This window comes from Sminthopsis crassicaudata, chromosome 2, assembly GCF_048593235.1.
Source record: "Sminthopsis crassicaudata isolate SCR6 chromosome 2, ASM4859323v1, whole genome shotgun sequence".
Taxonomy (NCBI): Eukaryota; Metazoa; Chordata; class Mammalia; order Dasyuromorphia; family Dasyuridae; genus Sminthopsis; species Sminthopsis crassicaudata.
In genome coordinates, this window is record NC_133618.1 from 19,825,359 (window position 1) to 19,850,200 (window position 24,842).

Genomic DNA, 24,842 nt, shown 5'->3' on the forward strand with positions numbered 1-24,842 from the left:
TTCTAAGATTTACAGCTCCCAGCCTGTACGTCCAGCTTCCTTTGCTTTCCATCACGTCACCCGCATGTTTTTTCGGTTTGCATGGAACGCTCCGTCTTTCCCTTTTGGTTCTGTTATTTATGTTCCATCCATTTGCAACAGGCCACAGTGGAGTCCATTGTGAGGGACAAGATGCCTCGGAAGGGAGGAAGATGGTGGTTCTCATGGAGAGGACGGAACACAGTCAAAGAGGTAAACAGAGATGGAAAATCTGGCGCTGGCTGCCAGGGGAAGGGATATAGGATCCTGCAGCAGAGTGTGTTTAGGCAAAAATAATCTTCTGGTCCAATTCCGAGGAAATTGAGACCCAGAGAGATGAATTCAGTCACTTAGGCCAGAGGGCTTGTGGATATTGAAGGAGAATTTGTCCCAAAGTTCTTCTAAGTTCAAAGTTCTATGAGTAGGATGTCCTGCCGGTGATCTGCATTGTTGCTACTATTTTTATTATTATCGTTGGAGCCCCTCCGCCCTTCCAGAATATTCATGGGCCCAATCCCTGTGTTCCTGGAACAGATGTTTCATTGGCAATGTCTTGGTTCAGCTGGGGAGACCTCCCACACTTCTGGTAGAAATGGGCACACACATTTTTCCCCATCATATTTTGACAGCCTGCTGACTCCCGACTCTCATCTTACATAAAACATGTACCTAAGACTGGATTGGATTGCCAGTGTTTGAAGAGGGCATGATGTGCCATACTGGGTCTGAGGTCACCCTTATCCCTCTGGGCAGCCTCCAACTTGCAAACAAACATCCCAAAATGTAACACTTGGCTCTGAACAGAGCAATCTGGGCACGATCTGGTCAAGCCAGAGGCCTCATTAGCAGCACTCAGTAAGCACCTACTGTGTGCTGGACCCTGGGCTAAGTGCTGGGGATACAGTGGATCCTGTCTTTAGGGAGTCTCCATTCTAATTAAAAAGACAATTTGTCTCTAAGGCAAAGTTTATAAAAAATGAACACAAAGTAATATTTTGGAGGGGGGCTGGAGAGGCTCCAGAAAGGCCTACTGTAGGAAGTGAACCTGGAAGGGAATGAGGGATGCTAAGATATAGTGGTGAGGAGAGAGGCCCTACAGGCAAGGGACCAGCCCGGCCCGGGGGTGGGAGCTGCCATGTTGGGTCTGAGTCCATTTCAGGGCAGCCAATGGTCTTGGGGGGCTTCAGAGGCCGGCGGTTCAGAGAAGAAGCGTGTGTTGAGCATGTAGTCCATTCAAAACCTCCAGCTCTTTTCCAGATAAACTGCCTCCTTCCCACTGTACTTCTGCAGTTGATTTTTGGAATCAAAGCACAGGATTTTATATTTTTCTAATTTAATTTGAGCCATGGTTTACCCAGGGTAAACCTTTTGTTTTTCCTCCCAACCCCATATTCTGGGATGTTAGCTAGTGCTGAAGAATCAGATCTGAAAAGCCTTCGTCTGTGTCTGTATCCAAGGCACTGGGGAAGACAGTTCAGCAGCCCGGGGACAAGGACAGATCTCTGGCACTCCACCAGAGACCTCCTCCTCCGCTGACCGGGCTTCACTAGTGACTTCTCCCTGTACACGGTCAAGGGCTTGCTCCCATCTGCCTCTCTTTCTCTCTTGCTACCTCTAGTCAGTTAATGTGCAATTATTAAGTGCCTACTATGTACTATGTACTGTGCTCCCAGTACACGGTCAAAGGTTTGCTCCCATCTGCCTCTTTGTCTCTTGCTACCTCTAGTCAGTCAATGTGCAATTATTAAGTGCCTACTATGTAATAGATACCGTGCTAAGTGGGCTACCACTCTGTCTTTTTCTCTCTCCACTCCATAAGGATGGGAGAATGTTTCTCCAGTGCTTTGCTGAAAATTCCTGGCCTAGTTTCCTAGTTCCTAGAAAAGGCCTTCCGAGGAGAGATAAGAACAAGCTATCTCCCCCCTTAGACTGGAAACTCTTTGAGAGCAGGGACTGACTTTTGTCTTTTTTTGTATCTCCGGTACTTAGCACAGTGTCTAGTACATAGTAGGTGCTTAATAAATGTTCATTGATTGGCTGATGAGTAATTTCCATTTCTTTACAGTCCAGAGTTTGCAAATTGTGTCTCTGCCCTTCCTGTGCCCTGATACAGTGCTTTAGTCTAGCCCTACTTATAATATCCTTGGCAAGTCATCATAAAGCCCCTGCTTGAAGACCTCTAGTGACAGGGAGCTCACTACCTATCCCCTAGACTCAATCAACATTATCTTTTAAGACCAGTGGTCCTCAAACATTTTAAATAGGGGGACAGTTCCCTGTCCCTCAGACTGTGGGAGGGCCGGACTATAGTAAAAACAAAAGCTCCCACTCCATCTCCGCCCCTCAGCCCATTTGCCATAGCCCAGCAGGCCTCATAAACGTCCTCAGTGGCTGCATCTGGTCCGCGGGCCGTAGTTTGAGAACCCCTGCCTTAGAATATACGAGGCTCTGTGCTAGTCACTTAGTATCCAATATTGCTTCTCTTCCCACTAGTCTACGTTCTGTTGCTGGGGAATCCAACATGGATGTATCTATAAATAAAAAAGATGGTTTCAGGGAGGGAGAGCCATGCAGAGGAGGAAGGAGAATCAGGAAAGGTTAATTTTGGGAGGGAACACCAGAGCCAAGTCCAGAAAGAAACTAAGAAGTAGCTGTGAGGAGGGTAGGGCAGGGCAGTCCATTCCAAAGCCCAGGGAGGGAACACGATGGGGAGCAGTCTGTCTGGAGAAGCCCGTGGGGGGCCGATTGGCCGGGAGAGACAGCAAGGAGCTCTGAGGACTTTTGAGCAGCAGCATCATGAGGAAGCTGCTTTTGAAGGTGGGAAGGGATGGATGGAGAGAGGAAAGACCAGGAATTGGCAGGCTACTTAGGAGCCAGGCAAGAAGTGAGAGGATGGAGGCTGGAAGCTTGGGGTGCTGAGAAAAGGAGAGGGGGAGTAAGCGGAAGACTTGGCAGAGAAGAGATGGATTTAAAGGGAATAACCCCAAAGCTTTGGGGGATGCCGGAGCTTTGAGCCAGAGCTATGGGTGGGGGCGTAGACAGCCATGGATGAAGAGTCAAGAGGAGCAGCATGCAGGGAGTGTAGCCCCAAGTCCCAGAAGGGGCATCTGCTTAAATCGTGAAGGAATCGGTGGTCACCCGGGGAGAGCCATGGGCTCCCCAGGGAGTGGGAGGTGAGAGCGTAGGGCCCCTGCATGAGGAGAGCTGCTTTTCTAAGTGATGACTTGAGAAGGGATGTCTGGGGTGTCTGTGAGCATCCAGTTGGCCCCCCAAAATCAGAGGTGGCTGATCCTGAAGTGAGTTTGTGAAGATCCAGATATACTCAGTGTCCACTCACTACTTTGAGTCATTGGACAGAAGCCTCCAGGATTTTTCTTTGAGGATTTGCAGAGAAAAAAGGGCAAGTCCTTGGTCACAACCAAGGTGGATATGTGGGATCCAGCGAAGGGTTTCATGTGCCACGTCATATGAGGAAGGAAGGAAAGATGGATTAAACTCCTACTGTGTGCCAGGCACTGAGCTACTTACTACTTTCTCATTTCATCCATTAAACTCCTACTATGTGCCAGGCACTGAGCTACTTACTACTTTCTCATTTCATCCATTAAACTCCTACTATGTGCCAGGCACTGAGCTACATGCTACTTTCTCATTTCATCCTGACTGTAAATAATTATCCTGATGATGTTCACTAACTTGTACATAACACGTATGATGTGCCAGATCCTGGTTCTGCTCACCTCATGGTGTCATTTTGGAAGCTTCTTTGTCTTGCCTCATACGGATGGGCCCCCCTTGGACTGATGCACTTTCTCTCCTCCCCCTCTGCTAGGAAAGCAAGCCGGAGCAGTGCTTGTCCGGAAAGGGCATCATTATTGGGGAGCAGCCGTCCAAGCTCAGCATCGGGAGCAGGTATGTCCCCGACTAACTTGGGGTGGCTGGACCTTCACCAGCTCAGGTGCTAATGAGGGTGGCCCTTTTCTGTGAGCTGATCACACCCCTAAATAGAAGGGACCAAATAGTCTGTCCATAAAAGGGAGGTCACACAATTGCATATTTTCCCAGTGCCACTTAGGACTCGTATGATTTTGAAGAATTTTCCTCCTCTTTGGTGCATCATTTAAAAAAAATTAGTTTTGAAAACCTTTTCTTGTCTATGTCAGGAGTAGGATGAGGATTAATTGATATTTACTTATTCATTCATTTACTTATTTATCTATTCACACCACACATCTTTTATAATCTACTATATAACAGATATAATATGTATTTATCATATATAAGATACATGCACATATGTATCTATGTATATATCTATATTTCCCTGTTAGCCTTGGGGCTGTGTTTATATGTGACACAGTCTATGTGAGACATGATCCTTGCATTATGGAACTCCTAGACTAATAGAAGATGTGGCCCATGTACAGGGAGCTGTAATAATAGCGCTTGCTATGTGCCAGGTCCTGTTCTACAAAAATAACTGTGGGAGGGAGGTGCTCTTATCCCCATTTTACATTTGAGAATACTGAGTGACCGGCCCAGCATGACCAGCTCAGGCCTGGCATTCATTGCCGTCTGTGCAGTGGGAGATAAGGGCTATGATGCTTGGCAAATTTCTGGTGCGTCAGTGGATCCTTAAGGATAGCCTTGCTTGAGGTTTGAGGTGGGTGCATTGCTTATCTTACAGATGAGGAAGCTGAGATTTGGGGAGGTTGTAGAGGTAGTGTCTGAGACAAGATTCGAACACAGGTCCAGGCCTATCTACTCTGCAGGAGTAGAGGTACCAAACTTGCTAAATGAGAGAGTCAAGAGGGAGACAGGAAAGTCTGAAAATTGCTCCAATGTGATGGTAAAAGCCGTGTGTGTCGGTGTATCTGGCTGCCGTGGTTCCATGGGTTTGTGTGGGAGGTGGGGCTGATGCTGCCTTAGGTGAAGAGCGGGATCTTCTTAGGGACAGTGGCAAGGGAAGCCGCTCGTTGAGAAGGGATCAGAGGGCAGTCTGCTCGGAGGGAGGCGCTTGGCTCCTGAGGGTGAAAGTGGTAGAAAAGCTGGCAGGAGTGACGCTGGTGGCCCGGAGTGGTCAGGGGGCCTGGAGTGGTTCAGGCGGCCTAAAGTGGCATGAGCGGCCAGGAGTGGCGCAGGTGGCCCGGGGAGTGGTGCGGGCGGCCTGGAGTGGTGCGGGCGGGCTGGGGAGTGGTGCAGGCAGCCTGGAGTGGTTCAGGCGGCCTAAAGTGGCGTGAGCGGCCAGGAGTGGCGCAGGTGGCCTGGGGAGTGGTGCGGGTGGCCTGGAGTGGTGCGGGCGGCCTGGGGAGTGGTGCAGGTGGCCTGGAGTGGTTCAGGCGGCCTAAAGTGGCGTGAGCGGCCAGGAGTGGCGCAGGTGGCCTGGGGAGTGGTGCGGGTGGCCTGGAGTGGTGCGGGCGGCCTGGGGAGTGGTGCAGGCAGCCTGGAGTGGTGCGGGCGGCCTAAAGTGGCGTGAGCGGCCTGGAATGGTGTGGGCGGCCTAGAGTGGTGCGGGTGGCCCGGGGAGTGGTACGGGCGGCCCAGAGTTGTGTGGATGGCCTGGGGAGTGGTTCAGGTGGCCCTGAATAATGGTATCAGGGGCCTGGAGTGGCATAGGTGGCCTTGAGTGGTGCAGGCAGCCCGGGGAGTGGTGTGGGTAGCCCTGAGTGGCTTTGGTGGCCCTGGGGAGTGGTGTGGGTGGCTTGGTCGCTGTCGTGGGGACGCATAGTCCAGGATGGGCTGGAGCCACTGCTTCCAAGCTTGGAGATCACAAGCTTCCTGGAAACACCATTCCAAAGCCTGTTCAAAAACTCCTGAGTTTGTCCTGTTCAAGAATTCCTGAGTCTGTCCGCCGGTTGGGATCATTTGGGCCTTCACTCTTCTCGGGGAAGACAGGAGAATCTGGAGTCGATGCCATTTTGGAAACAAGTTACAAGTTGGCGGTTTGTTCATTAAGAGGGCGGGGGGGAGGGGGCATTTCGCGCTTAATGCAGCTGCGCCTGGATCCTCGTCTCCTGAAGAAATGACAGGTTCATGTAGCAGATTAAAAGAGGTGTTGGAGGCTTCCCCTAATTGCCTGGCTTGACTGACAGAACACCCCCTGAAGTCCTATAATTGAGCAAACAGCTCATCACCGTCCAAATAAATTAAAATGCCAGGAAAATGTGCACCGTGACAAGTTCTAACTTAGCTGCTGTCAGATGTGAAGTCTGAGCCCAGAGATTTGCACACAGCAGGATTTTGCCTGAGAGGAGGGCCTACTTGGTATACAGTAGGTGTTTAATGAATGCCTATTGAGTGAGTGAGTGATCTTCATGTGATCTTATGGCTTGAGGGTATTGTGGAGAGTTTCCGGGCCAATTCCTCTCTGGGCAATGATGCAGTTCATCCCAAGAAATATTTATTAATCATTTTTTGTGTATGGAATACAATAAACAGTGCCCAGATGTTGGGAAAGCCACCTCTTTATACAAATTTATACATATACACACACATACATACATATATAATTTATATTTATATAAACAAGTAATTCCTGTGTGGAGCAAGGGCACAGGCTCGGCTCCTGTGGTCCTACAAAATGTGGGATCTGGGAAGTAACTGGAGGGGTCATCTGATCAGACCCTCTCATTTTGCAGGTGGGGGAAACTAAGGCCCAGAGCCGGGTAGTGACTTTGCCCAGCTAGGAAGTGGCCAAGCTTAGTCCGGATTGTCTAGTTTAGATGGAGAAGGATCTGTCCAGAGTCACTCAGACCATCACCCTCCTTCCTTTAGAAATGAGGAGACTGAGGCCTTGAGGGGGCATAGGAGGCGGCCAGAGGCAGGGTGTGCCCCAAGGCGGCCATCCCTCCCACAACCAGCATGGTCGTCGCGCTTCCAAAGGTGTCACCACCACATCCACATCCTCCTGCTGCGAGTCCCTCTGGTCGACTGGGGGGCCCAATTCTGCGGGGACGGGCGGCCTCTCAGACTGGGCTCAGCTCGCGGACAAGCCGATACTGAAGCACCTCAGGCCAGCGGGGTTGCTGATTCTGCAAGCAATAATGAAGCGCCAGCTGGAGACACCAAGATGCAGCCCCTACCCTCCAGGGGATTTCGCTCTGTATGTCAGTGTGTGGGGGCCACCAAGCGGCCGATACCGAGGCTTCTGATGGAAAAGCAAGAGGGGGCTGCCCAGGGAGAGGACCCCCCCCCCGGGCACACACGCACGTACACACATTCACATGCACACTCACGCATGTACACACATTGACACACATGTATGCACACATGTTGACACATATACATTAGTCACACACATTCATGCACATTTGCACACATGATATATACATATACATATCCCACATGTACACACACATACATACATATATAATTTACATTTATATAAATAAGTAGTTCCTGTGTGGAGCAAGGGTACAGACTCAGCTCCTGTGGTCCTACAAAATATGGGAGCTGGGAAGTAACTGGGAGGGGGGTCATCTGAGATGAGCACACACATTAACATACAATTGTTTACACAATTTACACATGTACACATTCACACACGCATACACTAACATGCACATTCATAAAATTTGCACAGACACAAGTGCATACGTGCGCATTCACATACACATTCATAGTATAATATACACACATAGACATATACTCATGCATACATTTATTCACACATGAACACACATGTTCACACATGACATTCACACTCATACAGGTGCACACAAATATACATATTCACACCCATCTTTGCATATGTGCACATATACATTCATACACATTCTCGTGCATCACGTTCACATACATTCACGCACATTCACACAGCACTGTTCACACACTTCACATACATGCACACAGGGACACATTTACACACATATGTGACCTGTGGAAGCTCGATCCTAGAGAAGAGAAAACTGAGGCTCGAGGGCCAGACTTGACAGCTGTCCCGAGGAAGTGATGAGAGGACCTGAGTCTCCATGGTCAGAAGCAAGATCCACGAGCCGCGGGGGCACCATGTGGGTTTTAGTCAGGCGAAGCTTCTGGCTCTGAGGGCCGGCCCAGAGCAGGCCGACTGCCTCGCTAGGACTAGAAGAAGCCTCACTGGGGGCGCTAGAGTCTGGGGGGGCCAGGGTGGCCTGACCTTCAGCCCCCTTGCCTTCCCTTCTTGCTTCAGTTGTTTCCTATCTGGGTGACTGAACATATCCCTTCTCTCACCTCAGTTTTCTCATTTGTAAATTAAAAAAAAAAAAATCTGCACAGGAAGAGTAACGCGGCTACGGTTTTAAGCATTATAAGAGTTAAAAGTATTCCATGAAACACTTTGAAGATCTTAAAAAAGAACACAAGTTGACGTGTCTCCATGTTGGGCTTGAAGTCCATTAATCCCACGGGCTCTTTTTCAGATGATTCTGTGTTATTATTTCTCCATCTTGTTGGCTCCTTGAATCCCAGTATAGCATCTGTTCCCATTCATGTTCCTCTTTTTGTCTGTCAAAACCCCCGCCATCCTCTGACTGCCTCAGTTTCCTCATCTGTAAAACAGGCTTACTACCAGCCCTTACTTCTCAGGATATATCCAAGATAAAGTGTGTTAGTTAAGGGCTTTGAAAACCTTAACCTGCTATATGGAGGCTAGCTGTGGTTGAGTGACCCAGGCAGAATTTGAATCCGGTTCCTTGTGACGCCCAGCCTGGACTTCTTTGTTCTGTGTCATCTAGACCCGTTTCCCAGCCAGCGTCGAGCGGCCTCAGTGGCCGCAGGGCGTCTGTATTCTGAGGTGCCGTCGTTGTTGGGAGGCAGATTGGAGCTTTGATGTCTAGGGTGGGAGGCCAGTCTGGGGACCTTGGAGGTCTCTCTGAGGTTATGTGAGTCTCTGAGGCTTCCTGCTCCGTGCTTAATGCTAGCCTCCTTCTGTTGGAGCCCAGCCCACAATCCGGCTGTAAAGTCTCTGCTTAAGGGGCAGTGACAGGAAGTGGTCTAGAGAGATGAATGGTGGGAAGACGGCCCTGTCCCGCCGCTCCCCCCACCGCAATCTCATGAGCGGGAACAGGCTGAGGGCCCCCCGGGGCCCCACTGGGAGGATAGCCCCGCGCTCCCCCATTGGTCTGGAGCTGGGGCCCCTGCCGTCACTGCTGGAAGCACGGGCTCACGGGCATCTACGCTCTTCCAGGATGAAGGATGAGACGTCCTCCAGTGACGAGGACTCGGTTGGGGCCAAGCAGTCCGGCGCCAGCCTCCACGCGCTGATGTCCAACGTGAGCTACAAGAAGACTCTGCGCCTCACCTCCGACCAGCTCGTGAGTCTGCCTGCATTTTCCTGTCTGTGTGGGTTAGAAGTAGGATTGGTGCGACACACCTGCATGCATGCACAGGCAGCAGTGGTGCACACATACATGCACATGTATGCATGCATATTGCAGCTCACAACACATGCATGTACCCACATGCATGCACACAGCCCCACACAATGCATGCACATGCACAGACCTGCACACATGTACATGGGTCCACATGTATGCACACAACAGCCCTGCCCAATGCATGCACATGCATGCATGTAACATACATCTCAATAATGCATGTACCCACACGCAGACCACATAATGCATATACGTTCATATATCATACAATGCACACACATGCACACAGACCCATACAATGCACGCACAATGTACACACATAAGCACACGCATGTACACATCCCATAACGCATGCACACAGACAAGACTCACATGCAAAATACACTATATAATGTGCGCACACATATGTATGCAGACATGCACACAGCCCTACTCAATGTGCACACATCCATGCACACATGCATGGATGCAGCACCACATGCATGCAGTGCATGCACACACGGCACATTCATGTGCCATACAATACCTGCATGTACATGCACAGCACACAATATCCATACCATAGAATGAATGCACACACACATCCATGCACACGTGCACACATACCATACACACATTTCACCCTCCCCCCAGTCTCCTGGCAGGCATTCTGAGAAGCTCAAACCCTCTTTTCAGAAGTGGGGAGTTAAGTGCAAAAAGAAAATACAGGGTTACAATAAAGGAAATCAATTACATGGAAGCCAACAAGCATTTATTGAGCCCCAACTGTGTGCCCAGCACTGTGCTAAGCACTAGGTAGCCAAAGAAAGCCAGTAGCCAGGAACGCCTGCTGGCTTTCAAGGAGCTCCTCCTCAAATAGGGGAGACCCAGAAACAAAGTGGACAAACTTTATACAGGATAAACAAGAAATAATCACCAGAGGGAAGACGCCACGATGAAGAGGGACTGAGATTTTAGCTGGGATCTGGAGGAAGCCGGGGAAACCAGGAAGTGGAGATGAGGAGGGGGAGCACTACGGGCCTTGGGGATGGGAAGAAGAAAGATGGAGGATTGGGGGGCCACAGATTGGCTTGTGTGAGCCACAGCCAGGAGGATGAGTAGAGCGGCTGCCTCTGTCTAAATATAAAAACAAACTAGACCCCAAGTTAAGAACCTGTTTGTGTCTGTATATGCGTCTGTGACAGAGAGAGAAAGAGAGACAGAGAAAGAAGAGAAGAGGGGGGAGAGAGAGGGAAGAGAGGAGAGAATCAAAATTCCTTTGGAAGGGAACTCACTTTGAGGCCAGAGGGTCTGAGCCCCTCCCTGATACAGGAATAATCCCCTCTGGGACACTTGAACACTTTCCCCTCCCTCTCTGGTCCCTCCCTCTCAGTAGAAGTGGCCTGGGATCTTCACTAGAAAAATCCTGGTATCTCTCCCTCTGTCTCTCTTTGTCTCTGTCCCCCCTTTCTTCCCCAAGGTAACTCATTTGTCTTGTAGACAGCTTTGATCTCTATCCAGTGCTTCCTCACAAGTCCTGTTCTCTGCTGTGGCTGCAGCCTCCATGCCTTTGCCTGGCTGTCGCTCTCCCGCCTCAGTGATTCTATTTCCTTCAGATGCCGCCTTCTCCCCGAGGCCTTTCCAGATGCCTCATCCTGTGGACGCTGCCACAATCCCCTTGCATCTGCTTTGTACCTAAGTAACTATATAGGATAATGACGACTGCCCAGAGGCCAGCCGTCACCTGTCACACCATCGCAGTTCAATTTACCATCTTGACCAAGTGCTTTCTCTGTGTGCTCTTGCCCATGGCCTTGGGGGCTGTGGGTTGTGTGATCCTTGGAGTCTGCATGATCTCAGTGAAACTCTTAACATAGAGACCCTCAGGCAACAGATTGGGTAGGGTGGACTTTAGTCAGGAAGAGTTCAAATTCTGCTTGAGTTCCTTGCGTGATGATGGGTGAGCCTTGTAATGTCTCTGGGGCGAGCTGGACTCAGCAGTGTCTAAGGCCCCTTCCAGCTCTTACGTCTTTCATCCTGTGATTGAGGACTTTGGAAACTTCCTTGGCCTCAGAGACTGTTTCATTCCTTAATAGCTACTGTTTATATTTTGCTTTCAGACTTGTAGATCGCTGTCCACGACAGCTCTGTGTTTGAATCTTGCCTCTAGAGCTTTTTTAAAAGTAGATTTTATTGGTACCTTTTGTTTTAACTTCACCATCATTTCCTAATAAACTTATCCTTCCTCCTACCAGACAACTCTTTTTATTATGAAAAATAAGGTAGGGGCAATTATTATCCTCATTTCACAGATGTAGAAACTGAAGCAGACAGAAGTTTAGTAATTTGCTAAGGATCATAGCATCTGAGACAGGATTTGAACATCTGGCATACAGTAGGTCCTTAATAAATGCTTGTGGCAAGATTGATTGACAGATAACCATTTTCCTGGTATTTTTCAGAAAAGCTTTTTTTTAAAGTAGATTTTATTGATACTTTTTGTTTTAATTTCACCTTCATTTCCTAATGATTCCTTCTCCTTCTCTGAAAGAACTCTTTTTATCATGAAGAATAAGGTAGGGGCAATTATTATTGTCATTTCACAGATGTGGAAACTGAGGCAGATGAAAATTCAGTAATTTGTTAAGGATTGTAAGCATCTGAGACAGGATTTAAATGTCTGGCACATAGTAGGTCCTTGATAAATGCTTGTGGAATGATTGATTGATGGATAAACATGTCCTTGGTGTTTTTCAGAAAAGCTTAAAGTTGAAGAATGGCCCCAATGATGTAGTTTTCAGCGTCACGACCCAGTACCAGGGCACCTGCCGCTGCGAAGGCACCATCTACCTCTGGAACTGGGATGACAAAGTGATCATTTCTGACATTGACGGAACCATTACACGGTATGGCCACAAAAGCCCATGCTTGCATTCCGAGGTAGGGCCCGGTGTGTCCTGGGGGTTGGGACCAGAGATTTCTCGAAGGAACCTTCTCTTCAGAGTCCCTTGCTACTGGCTGCTCCCTCTCAGGGCCCTCTCAGGAGTGGATACTCCTGGCTTGTAACAGGATGTGTATTGGACCAGTGTAGTCACCCAAGTTAGACGCTTGGGTGAGTCAAGGGATGGGATCTTGGTAACCTGTGCTTGAGAGGTGGAGCTCTTTTCAGGGTGAGTGACCATTGGACAGCATGCTCCTCTCACCTTTTCCTTGACTCTCGTTTTTCTCTTCCTTTAGATCCGATACGTTAGGGCACATTTTGCCCACGCTTGGCAAGGATTGGACTCACCAAGGAATTGCAAAGCTGTATCATAAAGTCAGTCAGTAAGTGTTCAAGAGTTGGTCCTTTTCCTTTTTCCCTTCTTGATGCCAACATATAACTGCTTAGCTAATGCTCTCTGTGTGTTACGGTCCCTTTTTAACAAAATTAAAACTTTTTTTCAATTAATAGTCATTTATTTTCTCTCCCACAATGAAAAAAGAAAAACAAAACAAAAAAACTCTTGTCATAAATATAGACAGTCCAGCAACACTGACTCCTGCCTTATCTACATAAAAAATGTGGGGGGGGGGTCTATGATGTTGTTGTTGGGTTTTTTTGCAAAGCATTTGGGGTTAAGTGACTTGTCCAAGGTCACATAGCTAGGAAGTTTCAAGTGCCTGAGGCTGGATTTAAACTCAGATCCTCTTGACTTCAGAGCTGATGCTCTCTCCACTGCATCTCCTGGCTGCTCCTGCTCTTTTTCTTAATAATAGTAATAACTAACATTCCCATAACACCTTCCTATCGTTCCCATCCGTGGCTCCTTGTGGCAGAGGTGGGGGCAGCTTCCGCCTGCTTCATCAGGGATCTCCAGGGATTACGGTTGGCCAGTGGCTTTGGTCACAGTCTTGTCTTACCGCGCCGTTTGTCTTCACGATGCATTTGTGACTGTGTACGCTCTTCTGTCTCTGCTTGCGCCAGTTCAGACAAGTCTTCCCGGTTTTTCTGAAGCCATCCTGTGGGTCATTTCTGACAGGAAAATAGTGTCCGGTGTATCCAGATCCTGCAGTCTGCTCAGGCATTCCCAGTCAGCGGGCTCAGTTTCCAGTGATTTTTGTCATAACAAAAAGTTGCTATCTAATGCAATCCAATGAATATTTATTTATTTATTTATTTCCTGAGGCTGGGGTTAAGTGACTTGCCCAGGGTCACACAGCTAGGAAGTGTTAAGTGTCTGAGACCAGATTTGAACTCAGGTCCTCCTGAATTCAAGGCTGGTGCTCTATCCACTGCACCACCTAGCTGACCCCAATGAATATTTATTAAGCACCTACTATGTGCCAGGCACCATACTAATTGCTGGGAAACAGTTAATAAAAAGAAATGTGTGTGTGTGTGTGTGTGTGTAAATATGTGTATATGTGCACATTTGTATGTATGTCTATGTTTACATATATACACACATGTGTACATGGATATATACATGTATGTAGGTATATATGTAGCATAAGTATGACTGTGTAAAACACATGTGTAGAGGTCTATAAGTATAGACATTTGCATGTGTATACATATAAATGTAAATATGTATGTGCCTCTCTTCCTTTTGTGTCTCTCTCTCTCTCCCTCTGTCTCTCCTTCCTTCCCTCCCTCACTCTCTTCTTCCCTCCTTCCTCCCCTCCATCTCTCCATATACACACATAGAGCCTACAGAACACTTCCTGCCATCAAGGGGAGGGGTCTTTTGAGGGTTAGTGCAGAGGTATAGCATATAAATGGAGGAGCCCATTGATGGGGAGGAGGGTTATCCACCCTCGGGGACCGGGAACCTCACGGAGCTGAATTTTGAAGGATGGAGTTTGTGGGAGGAAGCCTCCTCTGCTGCTTCCATCCCTTCCCTTTGAAGTGGCTCCAGAGAGACCATGGGGGCCTGGGCCTTGGCGGCTGTCCCCGGGGGGCTGGGAGATGTGACCGTCCCCGTCTCTCCCTCTGCAGAAATGGCTACAAGTTCCTCTACTGCTCGGCCAGGGCCATCGGCATGGCGGACATGACGAGGGGCTACCTGCACTGGGTGAACGAGCGGGGGACCGTGCTGCCCCAGGGTCCCCTGCTGCTCAGCCCCAGCAGCCTGTTCTCCGCCTTGCACAGGTGAGTGACCCCCCAGCCAGAGGGGTCCCTAGAAGGAATGAAGATCCTCCCCCAGTCTGAGGCCTGGGGTGAGTGGAGGACGGCCTCCCAGCATCCTCCTGCCTCTCCCCCCAGGATCTGTATTTGAGTCCTGGCTCCAAGGGCTGGACCTCACAACCCGGAGAGAGACCTTTCAGAGGGTGCTCAGTTTTCCCACTAGAGCGAGGAGGGGCTGGGGGTCCAGGGCGTCCTTGTAGATATCGGTGCTGGTCGGTCATGGGACAGATTTCCGTTTGGTCCAGCCTGGGCCTTAGGAGACCTGCCACTCCACCTGTGGAGCCCCAGTTTCCTGATCTGTTAGACGTGCCCGGGCACCCTGAAGCTTTCTGCGTGGTGATTGTCCTCAGGCTCTTCACAAAATGAGAGAGTCCAGGTGCCCGAGCGATCTGGGTGGCCAGGACAGGAGGGAGCTTGCCTTGTGTCCTCAGTGTGCAGCTGGGCAGGAGCGCGAGAGGTGGAGTGACTTAGTCTTGTCACTAAACTCATATGTCAAGACTTGAACCCAGGGCTCTGAGCCAGCTCAATGATTACTCAAACAAGTGATATCAGTAATTTCTGACTGCGTATGCAGTATTCCACACCATAGCCCCCCACCTGTACAAAAAATTCTGTTAATTTGAATTGGCCTAGAGGGGAGTGGGGCTGTCCTGCAGGGCTTGTAAGCTCTCTGAGGACAGGGCCTATTTTCTGTCTTCTTTAGCCGGGCACACAGTAGGAGCTTAATAAGTGTGTATTGCACTGGAGGTCTTGGATCTGAGGCTGATAACTGCCCCCTGGAGGGTCAGGACGGAGGGCTGACGTTTGGGGATTTTTGTGTCCCTCGTCTTCGCTCCTCCATGCCCCTGGAGCCAAGGCCAGAGCTTGTGCACAGACACCGCTTCCTGGCCCTCTGGGGCGCTGGGAGGCCTTCCCCTCTGCCTGGCCCGAGCTGGTCCGGCCGCTGGTCAGCAGGAGGCCGGGTGGCTCAGGAGCTCTCACTGGGGGTTTCCTTTCCCAGAGAGGTCATCGAGAAGAAACCCGAGAAGTTTAAAGTGCAGTGCTTGACGGACATCAAAAACCTGTTTCTCCCTAACACGGAACCGTTCTATGCTGCTTTTGGAAACCGGCCTGCTGTGAGCATTTGCGTCACCTCCGGGGGCTCTGGGATTGTGAGGGTCTTTTTGGGAGGGCCTGGAGCGGGGAGTGTTTAGTGGTCAACGACGGAGACGGAGAGTGTCCAAGCTGGGATCAGAACTCGGGTCCCTGGGGAAGGCTTTTCTGTATTAACGACTTGGTGACTGACTGACAGAGTGACCGCTCAGTGACTGACCGGTAGAACGGGTGCTTGGTGACTGCTTGGTGACCGACTGACCGGCAGGTAGAGCGGAGTTTGCTTCGTTGTCTAACGGGATTCCCTTTGACCTTGAACTCATGATTTAGGACGTGTACTCGTACAAGCAAGTGGGCGTGACCCTGAATCGGATCTTTACCGTCAATCCCAAAGGAGAACTGGTCCAAGAACACGCCAAGACCAACATCTCCTCGTAAGTGGCGCCCCCTTCTGTTCCCGGGCAGGGTGTCGTCGGGGGGACTTCCTGGTCACAGCTGCTAAGCCGAGAGAATATTGGGGTCCTGCCCAGAAGTGTTCTGGGGACCCCGAGCTTAAGCAGCTGTCTCTGAAGTGACTGAGACTGGGTGCAGGAGGAGGGGACCTCAGCTGGGCTCCAGGGTGTGGAGGGGTTCAGAGGGGGCTGGCCGTGGTCCTGAACAAGGGAGGGCGTGGATCCTGGGGGGAGCGTCCAGAGGATGGCCACACGGAGGGCCCAGTGTCAGGTGGGTGGGGAGAGTCCCAGGCCAGGGAGCTGGCTGCTTGGCGGGCTCCCCACTGTGGGGCTCTTCAAGGACAGAAGATCCACGTAGGCGGCTTGCAGATAGAGGGGAGCATAGGAAACCCGAGGAAGGGGGAGCATTGGCCGGTCCGCACAATCAGGAGCTGGGTGGGGATACAGTGGAAAGTTTCCCTGAGGTCTCCTAGCTAGAAAAAGCCAGGAAGTAGGATTCGAACTCGGATCTCCTTGAAGCCGAGCCCAGTGTTCTTGGGACCGCAGTGTCCCTGCTCTTAAGCCGGACCTCACGTACCATTCTTATCAGTTAAGTAATCGAGGGCAGCTACGATGGCTGGATTTGGAACCAGGAGAAGCTGAGATCAAATTCAGCCTTAAACGCAAACTGTCCCTAGATGTGTCATCCTGGCCGGCTCATTTGGAATCCCCCCCTCCTCCCAGCCTCCTTCCCCTCTGTGAAATGGGAGTCAGACAGCACCTCCCTCTGGGGCTGTCCGGAGGATCCAGTAAGGGACCATGTGTAGTGACCATGTGTAAAGCATCGCAGGGTGGGAGGCGTTTCCACTGTCGTCGGTAATGGTCGCCCTCTGCTCTCTTGCAGATACGTGAGACTCTGTGAGGTGGTCGACCATGTTTTCCCTTTACTGAAAAGAAGCCATTCTTCGGACTTCCCGTGCTCGGACACTTTCAGTAACTTCACTTTTTGGAGAGAGCCCTTGCCCCCCTTTGAGAACCAGGATATCCATTCAACCTCCGCTAACACGTACTGACAGCTTGGGACATCGGCGCAAAGGACTGGCTCCCCCCGATTAAAGGATAGGCTTTGTGAAGAGTTCGGCTGCAGCCCGGGGCCTTGTGTTCGTTCGCTTCCAAAGAAATTAGAAACGCTTCCCCTCACTTCCCCCGTTTCCCCTTGAACCTTCATCTCGGAGTCACTTAGGAAAGGCCGGTTTTGAGAGTTGGGGGTGGAAAGGATTTTTTCTGTTGGTCGGTCCCGTCCAGGGACAAGGGCACAGGGCCACGGCCTGCCAGGCTACGCAGGCTGGCGAAACCAAAGTCTGACTTGCTGGAAGGTGCTGGGTTGTTTTTTGTTTGTTTTGGTTTTGTGGCAGACCTCAGCAAAGTCCCTGAGCTGGGTACAACGTTTCAGGGCAGCCTGGAGGCCACGCAGCTTTGCTGAGCCACAGGGGAGCTTGCCGTCTTGAAGCAGGCCCCCAGAGAGTCCTGCCCTCCTTCTGGGAGAGGTCTTGAGCTGCAGGAAGTTCTCTGTCATGTCTCTATTTTTTCTGGGCCTGATTTTAGTTCTCATGCTTGTGTTCTGTGAAAAATAACCCGATTCTTGGGTACGTGCGGTACTTGGCGCTGTACTTGCACATATATTTTTCTGGCCCCTCCCCACTCGTGCCAGGGAATATGTGGGCAGTGGCTGCCGGTGCCCTCCGAAGGTCATGAGACACTCGAGCCCCGGGGCTGGGATTCCCACGTGCAATAATCCCCTGCTCGCTCTGTTCTGTGCAGACCCTGGGGAAAGAGCCTCGAGCCAGACGGATGCCAAAGGAGGGGACGCTAGTCCTCCCACATTGTCCAAGGGAGCCCGCTTTGTTTGGAGTCCCCGGAGAACATTAAAACTGCGTTTTGTACGTGGGGTTTGTGACGTCTCCTCCTCCTCATTGTGTAAGCGAGCTGCCTGGATTCTCTCGTCCGGGATTCGTCAATAGTGATGAGAATGTAAAAAGTCACAGCTGGGCAGCCATTGTCCGGCTTTCTATGCAAAGAGCCATCGCCTCTAGAATTTCACAGCGACATGTCTTGTCTTAAGAAACCCTTCCCTACCCCTCAGTTTGGGGCCTCCCGGGCGAACAGTTGGTTCCAATCGGATCCTTTTCAGATCTGGAGCCCTTTGATCGTGGCGGGGAGGCGGCCATTGCTGTTCAGCATCAGCGTTCATCCGGCTGGCTCGCGGGGAAGAGGGATTGGGGAGGGGAAGCCTGCCGTGGTGACGAGACCGAGCTGCCTAGTTTTGTTTTTTAAAGAGCGTTTTCCTTGGGTAGCTGGGATTGCTTTCCTGTTTCACTTGCACTAGTAGAATGCTTTAATGAAGTTTTATTCTTTCTGTGAAAGAAAGTCCATGGAAAATCCTCCACTCTGGTGGTTTCTCTCCCAGAAAGAACCCCTGTCTCCCCCCCAGGAGTGCTCTGCATGGAGACCCAGGTCCGTACAAACACCAACCAAACATACATACACAGACGGGCATTTCAACGCCCGATTCGCCATTAGCCACTCTTGGGGTCCTAGGAGGCTTCTGGAGCCCGGCCGGGGGGCAGGGCTTTCCAGGATGGGCAATGACCCGTTAACCTTGGGAGCAAGAAGAGTTCTTCCAGCCCCCTTCTCCCAAAGGGGTCATTTTGTTGGGAGTTTAAGCTGCACCTCCCATTTAAACGGGCATCCAACAGCGTGGCGCTTTGGGCGCTCCTAGTGGAGGTGGCCAATGAACCCCTGCCAACTAGGGAGGCGCGCTCTGATGAATACGGGGTGTTTGTTTTAACGTTTGCGTGAGAGATTTGGGCACTTAGGAAAATAATAATAATATTCAAGTTACATCACTAGAAAAGGAGAATGTGTGTGTATTATATACATGTGTATTACAATTTATAATGTGTATATTATATACATATGTGTTACAATATATAGTATGTATTACATACATGTGCATTACAATATAATCTATATTATATACATGTGTATTACAGTATATAATGTATATTGTATACATGTGTATTATAGCATAATGTGTACATTATACATGTATAATATATACATGCATATTATAGTGTGTATGTACACATGCATTGCAATGTATAACGTGTTTATTATAGAGTGCATTACATACACGTGTGTAAAAGCACGTGTATTGTGTTTACATCTACAAACAGTATGCACATACATGTAATACACCCACACGCATCTCCATACAAACGCACACATGTACGGCTCACACAAGAATCGACGTCCAGCCGTGACGCGGCAGCACCCGCCGGGTGGATTTGAGCAGGGCTTTCTGCATCACCCCATGGTACGTGGTTCTCCGACCTGAAGCACAAGCTCCACGCTGTGGTTGTCACGAATGAGGAAGACGACGCCCGGCCCATTGGCGAGAAGCCATTGCATCTTCGGGGCCTGGGGTCTTTCTCCGGGCCTCGGCGCCCAAGCCCGGATCTCTGTACGTCCAATGTTTGCAGTGTGTGTGGGGGATAAACCGAGTCATTGTCATGCTTCATTTTGAAACGTATTTACAATAAATAAGACTGATGGGATACAAGGTGGATGTGGTTCTTGGTGCTATTCCCCGGGGCAGTGTGGCTTGGTGACCAAGAGCTCTGAAGCCATGAAGAGGGATTTTCCTCTAGAATGGGGAAGTTCTTGTGCCTAACATGCAGTGGGAAGTAGCCCATTCTCTGTTAGGTGCTCATGTTCTAAAGGCTATTACGCTGCAAGGCTTCTCTCAGTCGTTCAAAATTCAGTTTAATACTCCGCAATACATGTGAACCTTGGCTTATGTGATGGGTGTGCAGACGAGCAGCTCTCTCCATCCCTCTGTCTCTCTCTTTTTGTCTCCGTCTCTGTGTTTCTCTTGTCTCTTTCTCTGTCAATGTCTGTCTGTCTCTCTCTCTCTCTTTTTGTCTCTGTCTCTGTGTTTCTCTGTCTTTCTCTGTCAGTGTCTGTCTCTCTCTCTTTTTGTCTCTGTCTCTGTGTTTCTCTGTCTTTCTCTGTCAGTGTCTGTCTCTCTCTCTCTCTCTTTTTGTCTCCGTCTCTGTGTTTCTCTGTCAGTGTCTGTCTCTGTCTCTCTTTTTGTCTCCGTCTCTGTGTTTCTCTTGTCTCTTTCTCTCTGTCAGTGTCTGTCTCTCCCTCCCCCCCCCCCAGTAGGTTTGATAACATTGTGAAGAAATCCCACTCTGCTACGAGACTGAAAAAGACATCCTTTAACAATTGGATTAAGTACTGACAATAAAGGGAACTTCCTAGGACTGTCAAGTAGTTTGACAAATTATTTTTTTCCCCAAACACTTGTTTTCTAGGCATTTTTTAAAACGAATTTTTTTTTCACTTTTCTGAAATATATTGTCTTGGGAACAGAAAAATGCCTAATGGACTTGGAAATCATTTTAATCACCATTTCCAAAGAGCAAGAGATAGGAAATTCACCTCGATCTCCTCAGTGGAGAAGTGGAGAACTGGGCTACAGGTCCAAAATGGTACGAGGATGGCAATTCTTTGCTGGTTACGTTTTGCTCTGTCTCTTCAAGGCGTGGAAAAACATATTTAGAAATTACTAGAATTTTACATTTAAAAAATTAAACCGGAAAAACCCTTAGAAATTTCTCCCAGAAGGCCATATTCTATACCTAAGTTGGTTTTGACCTCTGAATTTAATAATTTCTTATTTCGGTCACATTCAAATTCCAAACCCCAAAATGAATTTCTATCAAAAATTTCTGTTTAAAAAAAAATCACAAAACATGCTTCAAGCTGGGGATTCCATTCTTGGCCGTCCTTCCTTCCACCCTTAAGCATAAACTGCTTTTGGACCCATGCAGAGCGATATGACCACAGAGAAGAGTAAGATGTGAATCCTGGGCAGCACAACAGAGCAGGCAAACGAGATCGTGTTTGTAAAAGGCACTTAGCACAGAGCCTGGCTCCATATATGTGTTTATTATTATTATTATTATATTATTCTCCACATGATTGAAATCCCAGGTCCACTTCCGATGCCTACTAGCTATTGTTAGAAATTTGGCAAATCTCCTAGTTCCATGGACTTCATCGCTCAGTAACTTACGCCGCTGCTTCCCTCCAGAAATCTGCTGAAGTTTGGTGAAGGCAACCAATCGATAGTACTTATGAAGTACCCACAATGCCCCTGGGATGGAGGGGGTGAGAGAAACAATCGCACAATTAGAGTCATTGCGTTGTCCATGGGAAGAGGTACACTAAAGTCTGTTTTGTGAGACTATGGGACCGTGGAAATGGTAGTGAGAAAAATGACAAGTCTGAAAGACACTTTCTAGGTAACTCATAATCACGTTATTGATCAGTCTAGCAAAGGACAGATTGAGATCAGTGGTCTCAAGGCCTGAAATATCTTTGGAAAAATGAGTGTTTGGGGGCCAGCGAGGGGGTGCAGGAGATAGAGCAGTGGTCTTGCAATCAGGAGCACCTGACTTTAAACATGGTCTCTGGTACTTATTAGCTGTGGGGACCCCGAGCAGGTCACTTAAGCTTCGTTTCCAAAGAAAACTGACAGATGGAGATTAACCCTGATTGGTTAAGAGTCAATGATGGAGGAGTAAATTATGTGAGATTTGAAAGGAGTAGCAGGTTGTGCATCAGAGATTTGTAGTTTCATGTGCCATCAGGCTTTGTAAATTTAAAATAAAATATGATTAAAAAATTAATAGTACCAGGGGCAGCGATTAGAGCAGCAGCCCTGAAGTCAGGAGGACCTGAGTTCAAATCTGGCCTCAGACACTTAACACCTCCTGGCTGTGTGACCCTTAATATAATAAGAAAATATAATTTTTTCTTATTAGCTGGTATTCTAGGCTGCTATATATATTCTATTGAAACACAGACTCTGACCTTGGGAATTCTCTTTTGGCCATGAAGGTACACACACACACACACACACATACAGCCACACACACTCACTCACACACACACTCTCACACGTATACACACACACACACACTCACACACACACTCATACACACAGACACTCACACACACAGACGCTTCATTCTCAGACCAGCCTGGATCCTAGGATGCAAGATTTGGAGTTGAATGGGTCATCATTACAGATAAGGAAACTGAGGGCCGGGGGAATTTCAGTGACTTGCAGGAATTAAACCCGATTAGAGACAGATGAGGGAACTGAGGCAATTGAGATTAAAATGATTTATCATCTGGATCTGAGGTGAGATTTGAACTCGGGTCCTCTCAGCCCTTGCTCCACCATCTCCTTAGAGGTGTTTTCCTGGCGAGCCCATGTCCTTTCTGATGCACACGCCGAGCCCAGGGACTCCAGCATCTGGTCCAGTCCTGGGGCTGTGGAGATCCCGGCCGCTGAGGGCCTTTTGAGGAGGGTTTCTGTTTAATGCGTTGGCTTGAGTTCCGTCACCCTCAGAGGATGGGCCCGAGGCATGGCGCCCGAGGCCCGGAGCTGGAGGTCAGGGGCAGCGGACATGGCAGCTCGCTCTCTAGGAATGGCAGGGGTCTTCAGGGCCTCCCAGGGTGAGCTGGGGTCCAAACCAAGATTCCCCGACTCCAGAGTCACGTGTGGGTGGCCCCGCCCCAGGCCGGCTCCAGGGGGACGCTGGACAATGGCTCCTTCCCTGACTGGCCCCTTTCTCTGTGGGGATTACCCCCGGACCCTTGTGTTTTTATCGGGAGGATCTGGCATTGTCCCCTTGGTCGATAGCCTCAAGAAAGCCCTGAGACACCTGCCGACCCCCATGAAGCCCACAGACAGCGGGGGTCGGGGGGCCAGAGTCCCAAGGGCTCCCACAAGTCGGGGAGGGCTGCACCCAGCACAAAGGCCAGCCCGCTGCTCGCTGTCCCGTCCACGGCCCGCTCCCGGGCCTTCCCTTCCTCTAGGACCCAGCAGGATGCGGCTGAGCCCTTGTCCGGCGCTGCACAGACTGGGTTTTTAGTTGTGTCCTGATGCCTAATTAAGTGCCCGACATTAGAAGGGGCTCAAAATTGTATTAATTTATATATCTAATATATATTATTATTATTAAATGTTTACCTATTTGTATTTACGGACCGATGCATCCTCGAAGCGGCTGTCAGAGCCTGAGCCGCCTGGCTCCCAGAGCTGCCCGGCCAGCGCGTGTCCGAGGCGGCCCGGGGGGCTCTGGGGTGGGGAGCAGCGCCCGCTCCCTCATAGCGGCTGTTTTCTGCACTCCCTTCGCCAGCCCAGCTTCTCCAGCTCCGCTTCTCCAGCTCCCACGAGGCCCAGGCTCCAGCTCCTGCTCACGCGGGCTGAGCTCTGGCCCCCCGGTGTCCGAGCCTGGCCCACAATGCCCGGGCGGGTCTGACCAGGGCGGTCACTCTCTGCTCGGGGCTGGGTCTTGCCCTGCTGGGAAGGAAGTCCGGGATGCTGAAGAAGGGGCCCAGCCTCTGGGAGGGGGTTCGGCCGGGCTCCCGGCGGCTGCGGGCCTGCCCGCCACCTCTTTATTGACCCAGGAAATCCATTTGGCCTCGCGCTGCCTGTAATGAGTTTTGCAAGCAAGTGGCCCCTTCCTGTGACTCACCCGCCTTTTGTGCACCCGAGATCGCGGTTTTAAGTTTCACATAGGAAAGTGACCGCTCTGTCTGCCGGCTGTCCTGCCCCGCCGGAATCTTCCAAAGGAAACGCTTTGTTCCAGGGAAACAAGATGCAGGGAGCGATGGAGGGCAAAAAGCTAAAACCCACGATTTAAAACATGGTTTCCTACACCTGCAGGAGTGTGTGAGTGTGTGTCAGTGTGAGCGTGTGTATGTGTGACTGTGTGAATTTGTGTGTGTGTGTATTGAGAGTGCAAGTGTGTGTGTGTGACTGTCAGTGTGTGATTGTGTGTGACTGTCCTGTGTGACTGTGTCAGTGTGTGACTGTATCAGTGTGTGTTTGTGTGATTGTATGTGACTGTGTCAGTGTGTGTGACTGTGCCAGTGTGAGTGATTGTGTGTGTGTGTGACTGTCAGTGTGTGTGTGATTGTGGGACTGTGTCAGTGTTTGTGTGATTGTGTGTTGCTGTGTGTGACTGTGACTGTGTCAGTGTGTGTGTGTGTGTGACTGTCAGTGTGTGTGTGTGGTTGTGTGTGTGACTGTCAGTGTGTGTGGGTGTGATTGTGGGATCATGTGTGTCAGTGTGTGAGTGTGACTGTCAGTGTTTGTGTGATTGTGTGTGTGAGTGTGGCTGTGTGTGACTGTCAGTGTGTGTGTGATTGTGGGATCATGTGTGTGAGTGTGGCTGTGTGTGATTGTGTGTGTGAGTGTGTGTCAGTGTTTGTGTGATTGTGTGTGTGTGGCTGTGTGTGACTGTCAGTGTTTGTGTGATTGTGTGTGTGTGTGGCTGTGTGTGACTGTCAGTGTTTGTGTGATTGTGGCTGTGTGACTGTCAGTGTGTGTGTGTGTCAGTGTGTGAGTGTGACTGTGTCAGTGTTTGTGTGATTGTGTGTGAGTGTGACTGTGTCAGTGTTTGTGTGATTGTGTGTGTGAGTGTGGCTGTGACTGTCAGTGTGTGTGTGTCAGTGTGTGAGTGTGACTGTGTCAGTGTTTGTGTGATTGTGTGTGAGTGTGACTGTGTCAGTGTTTGTGTGATTGTGTGTGTGACTGTGTCAGTGATTGTGTGTGAGTGTGTGACTGTCAGTGTGTGTGTGATTGTGTGACTGTGTCAGTGTTTGTGTGATTGTGTGTTGCTGTGTGTGACTGAGTGTGTGACTGTGTCAGTGTGT

General features: G+C 49.8%; 1 protein-coding gene across 5 annotated transcripts in view; it reads left to right on the forward strand.

The window, feature by feature from the left end:
- Nucleotides 1-19,659, forward strand: part of LPIN1 (lipin 1) — a 70,831-nt gene extending 51,172 nt beyond the window's left edge. For all 5 annotated transcript variants that reach the window (XM_074285478.1, XM_074285474.1, XM_074285475.1 and 2 more), the window contains 9 exons: nucleotides 142-231; nucleotides 3,851-3,930; nucleotides 9,182-9,308; nucleotides 12,108-12,256; nucleotides 12,588-12,674; nucleotides 14,329-14,481; nucleotides 15,518-15,632; nucleotides 15,940-16,043; nucleotides 16,945-19,659. In XM_074285478.1, the coding sequence (XP_074141579.1) occupies nucleotides 142-231; nucleotides 3,851-3,930; nucleotides 9,182-9,308; nucleotides 12,108-12,256; nucleotides 12,588-12,674; nucleotides 14,329-14,481; nucleotides 15,518-15,632; nucleotides 15,940-16,043; nucleotides 16,945-17,113 (1,074 nt within the window). In that variant the 3' untranslated portion in view covers nucleotides 17,114-19,659. The remainder of the gene's footprint in view (nucleotides 1-141; nucleotides 232-3,850; nucleotides 3,931-9,181; nucleotides 9,309-12,107; nucleotides 12,257-12,587; nucleotides 12,675-14,328; nucleotides 14,482-15,517; nucleotides 15,633-15,939; nucleotides 16,044-16,944) is intronic.
- Nucleotides 19,660-24,842: the final 5,183 nt, after the last annotated feature.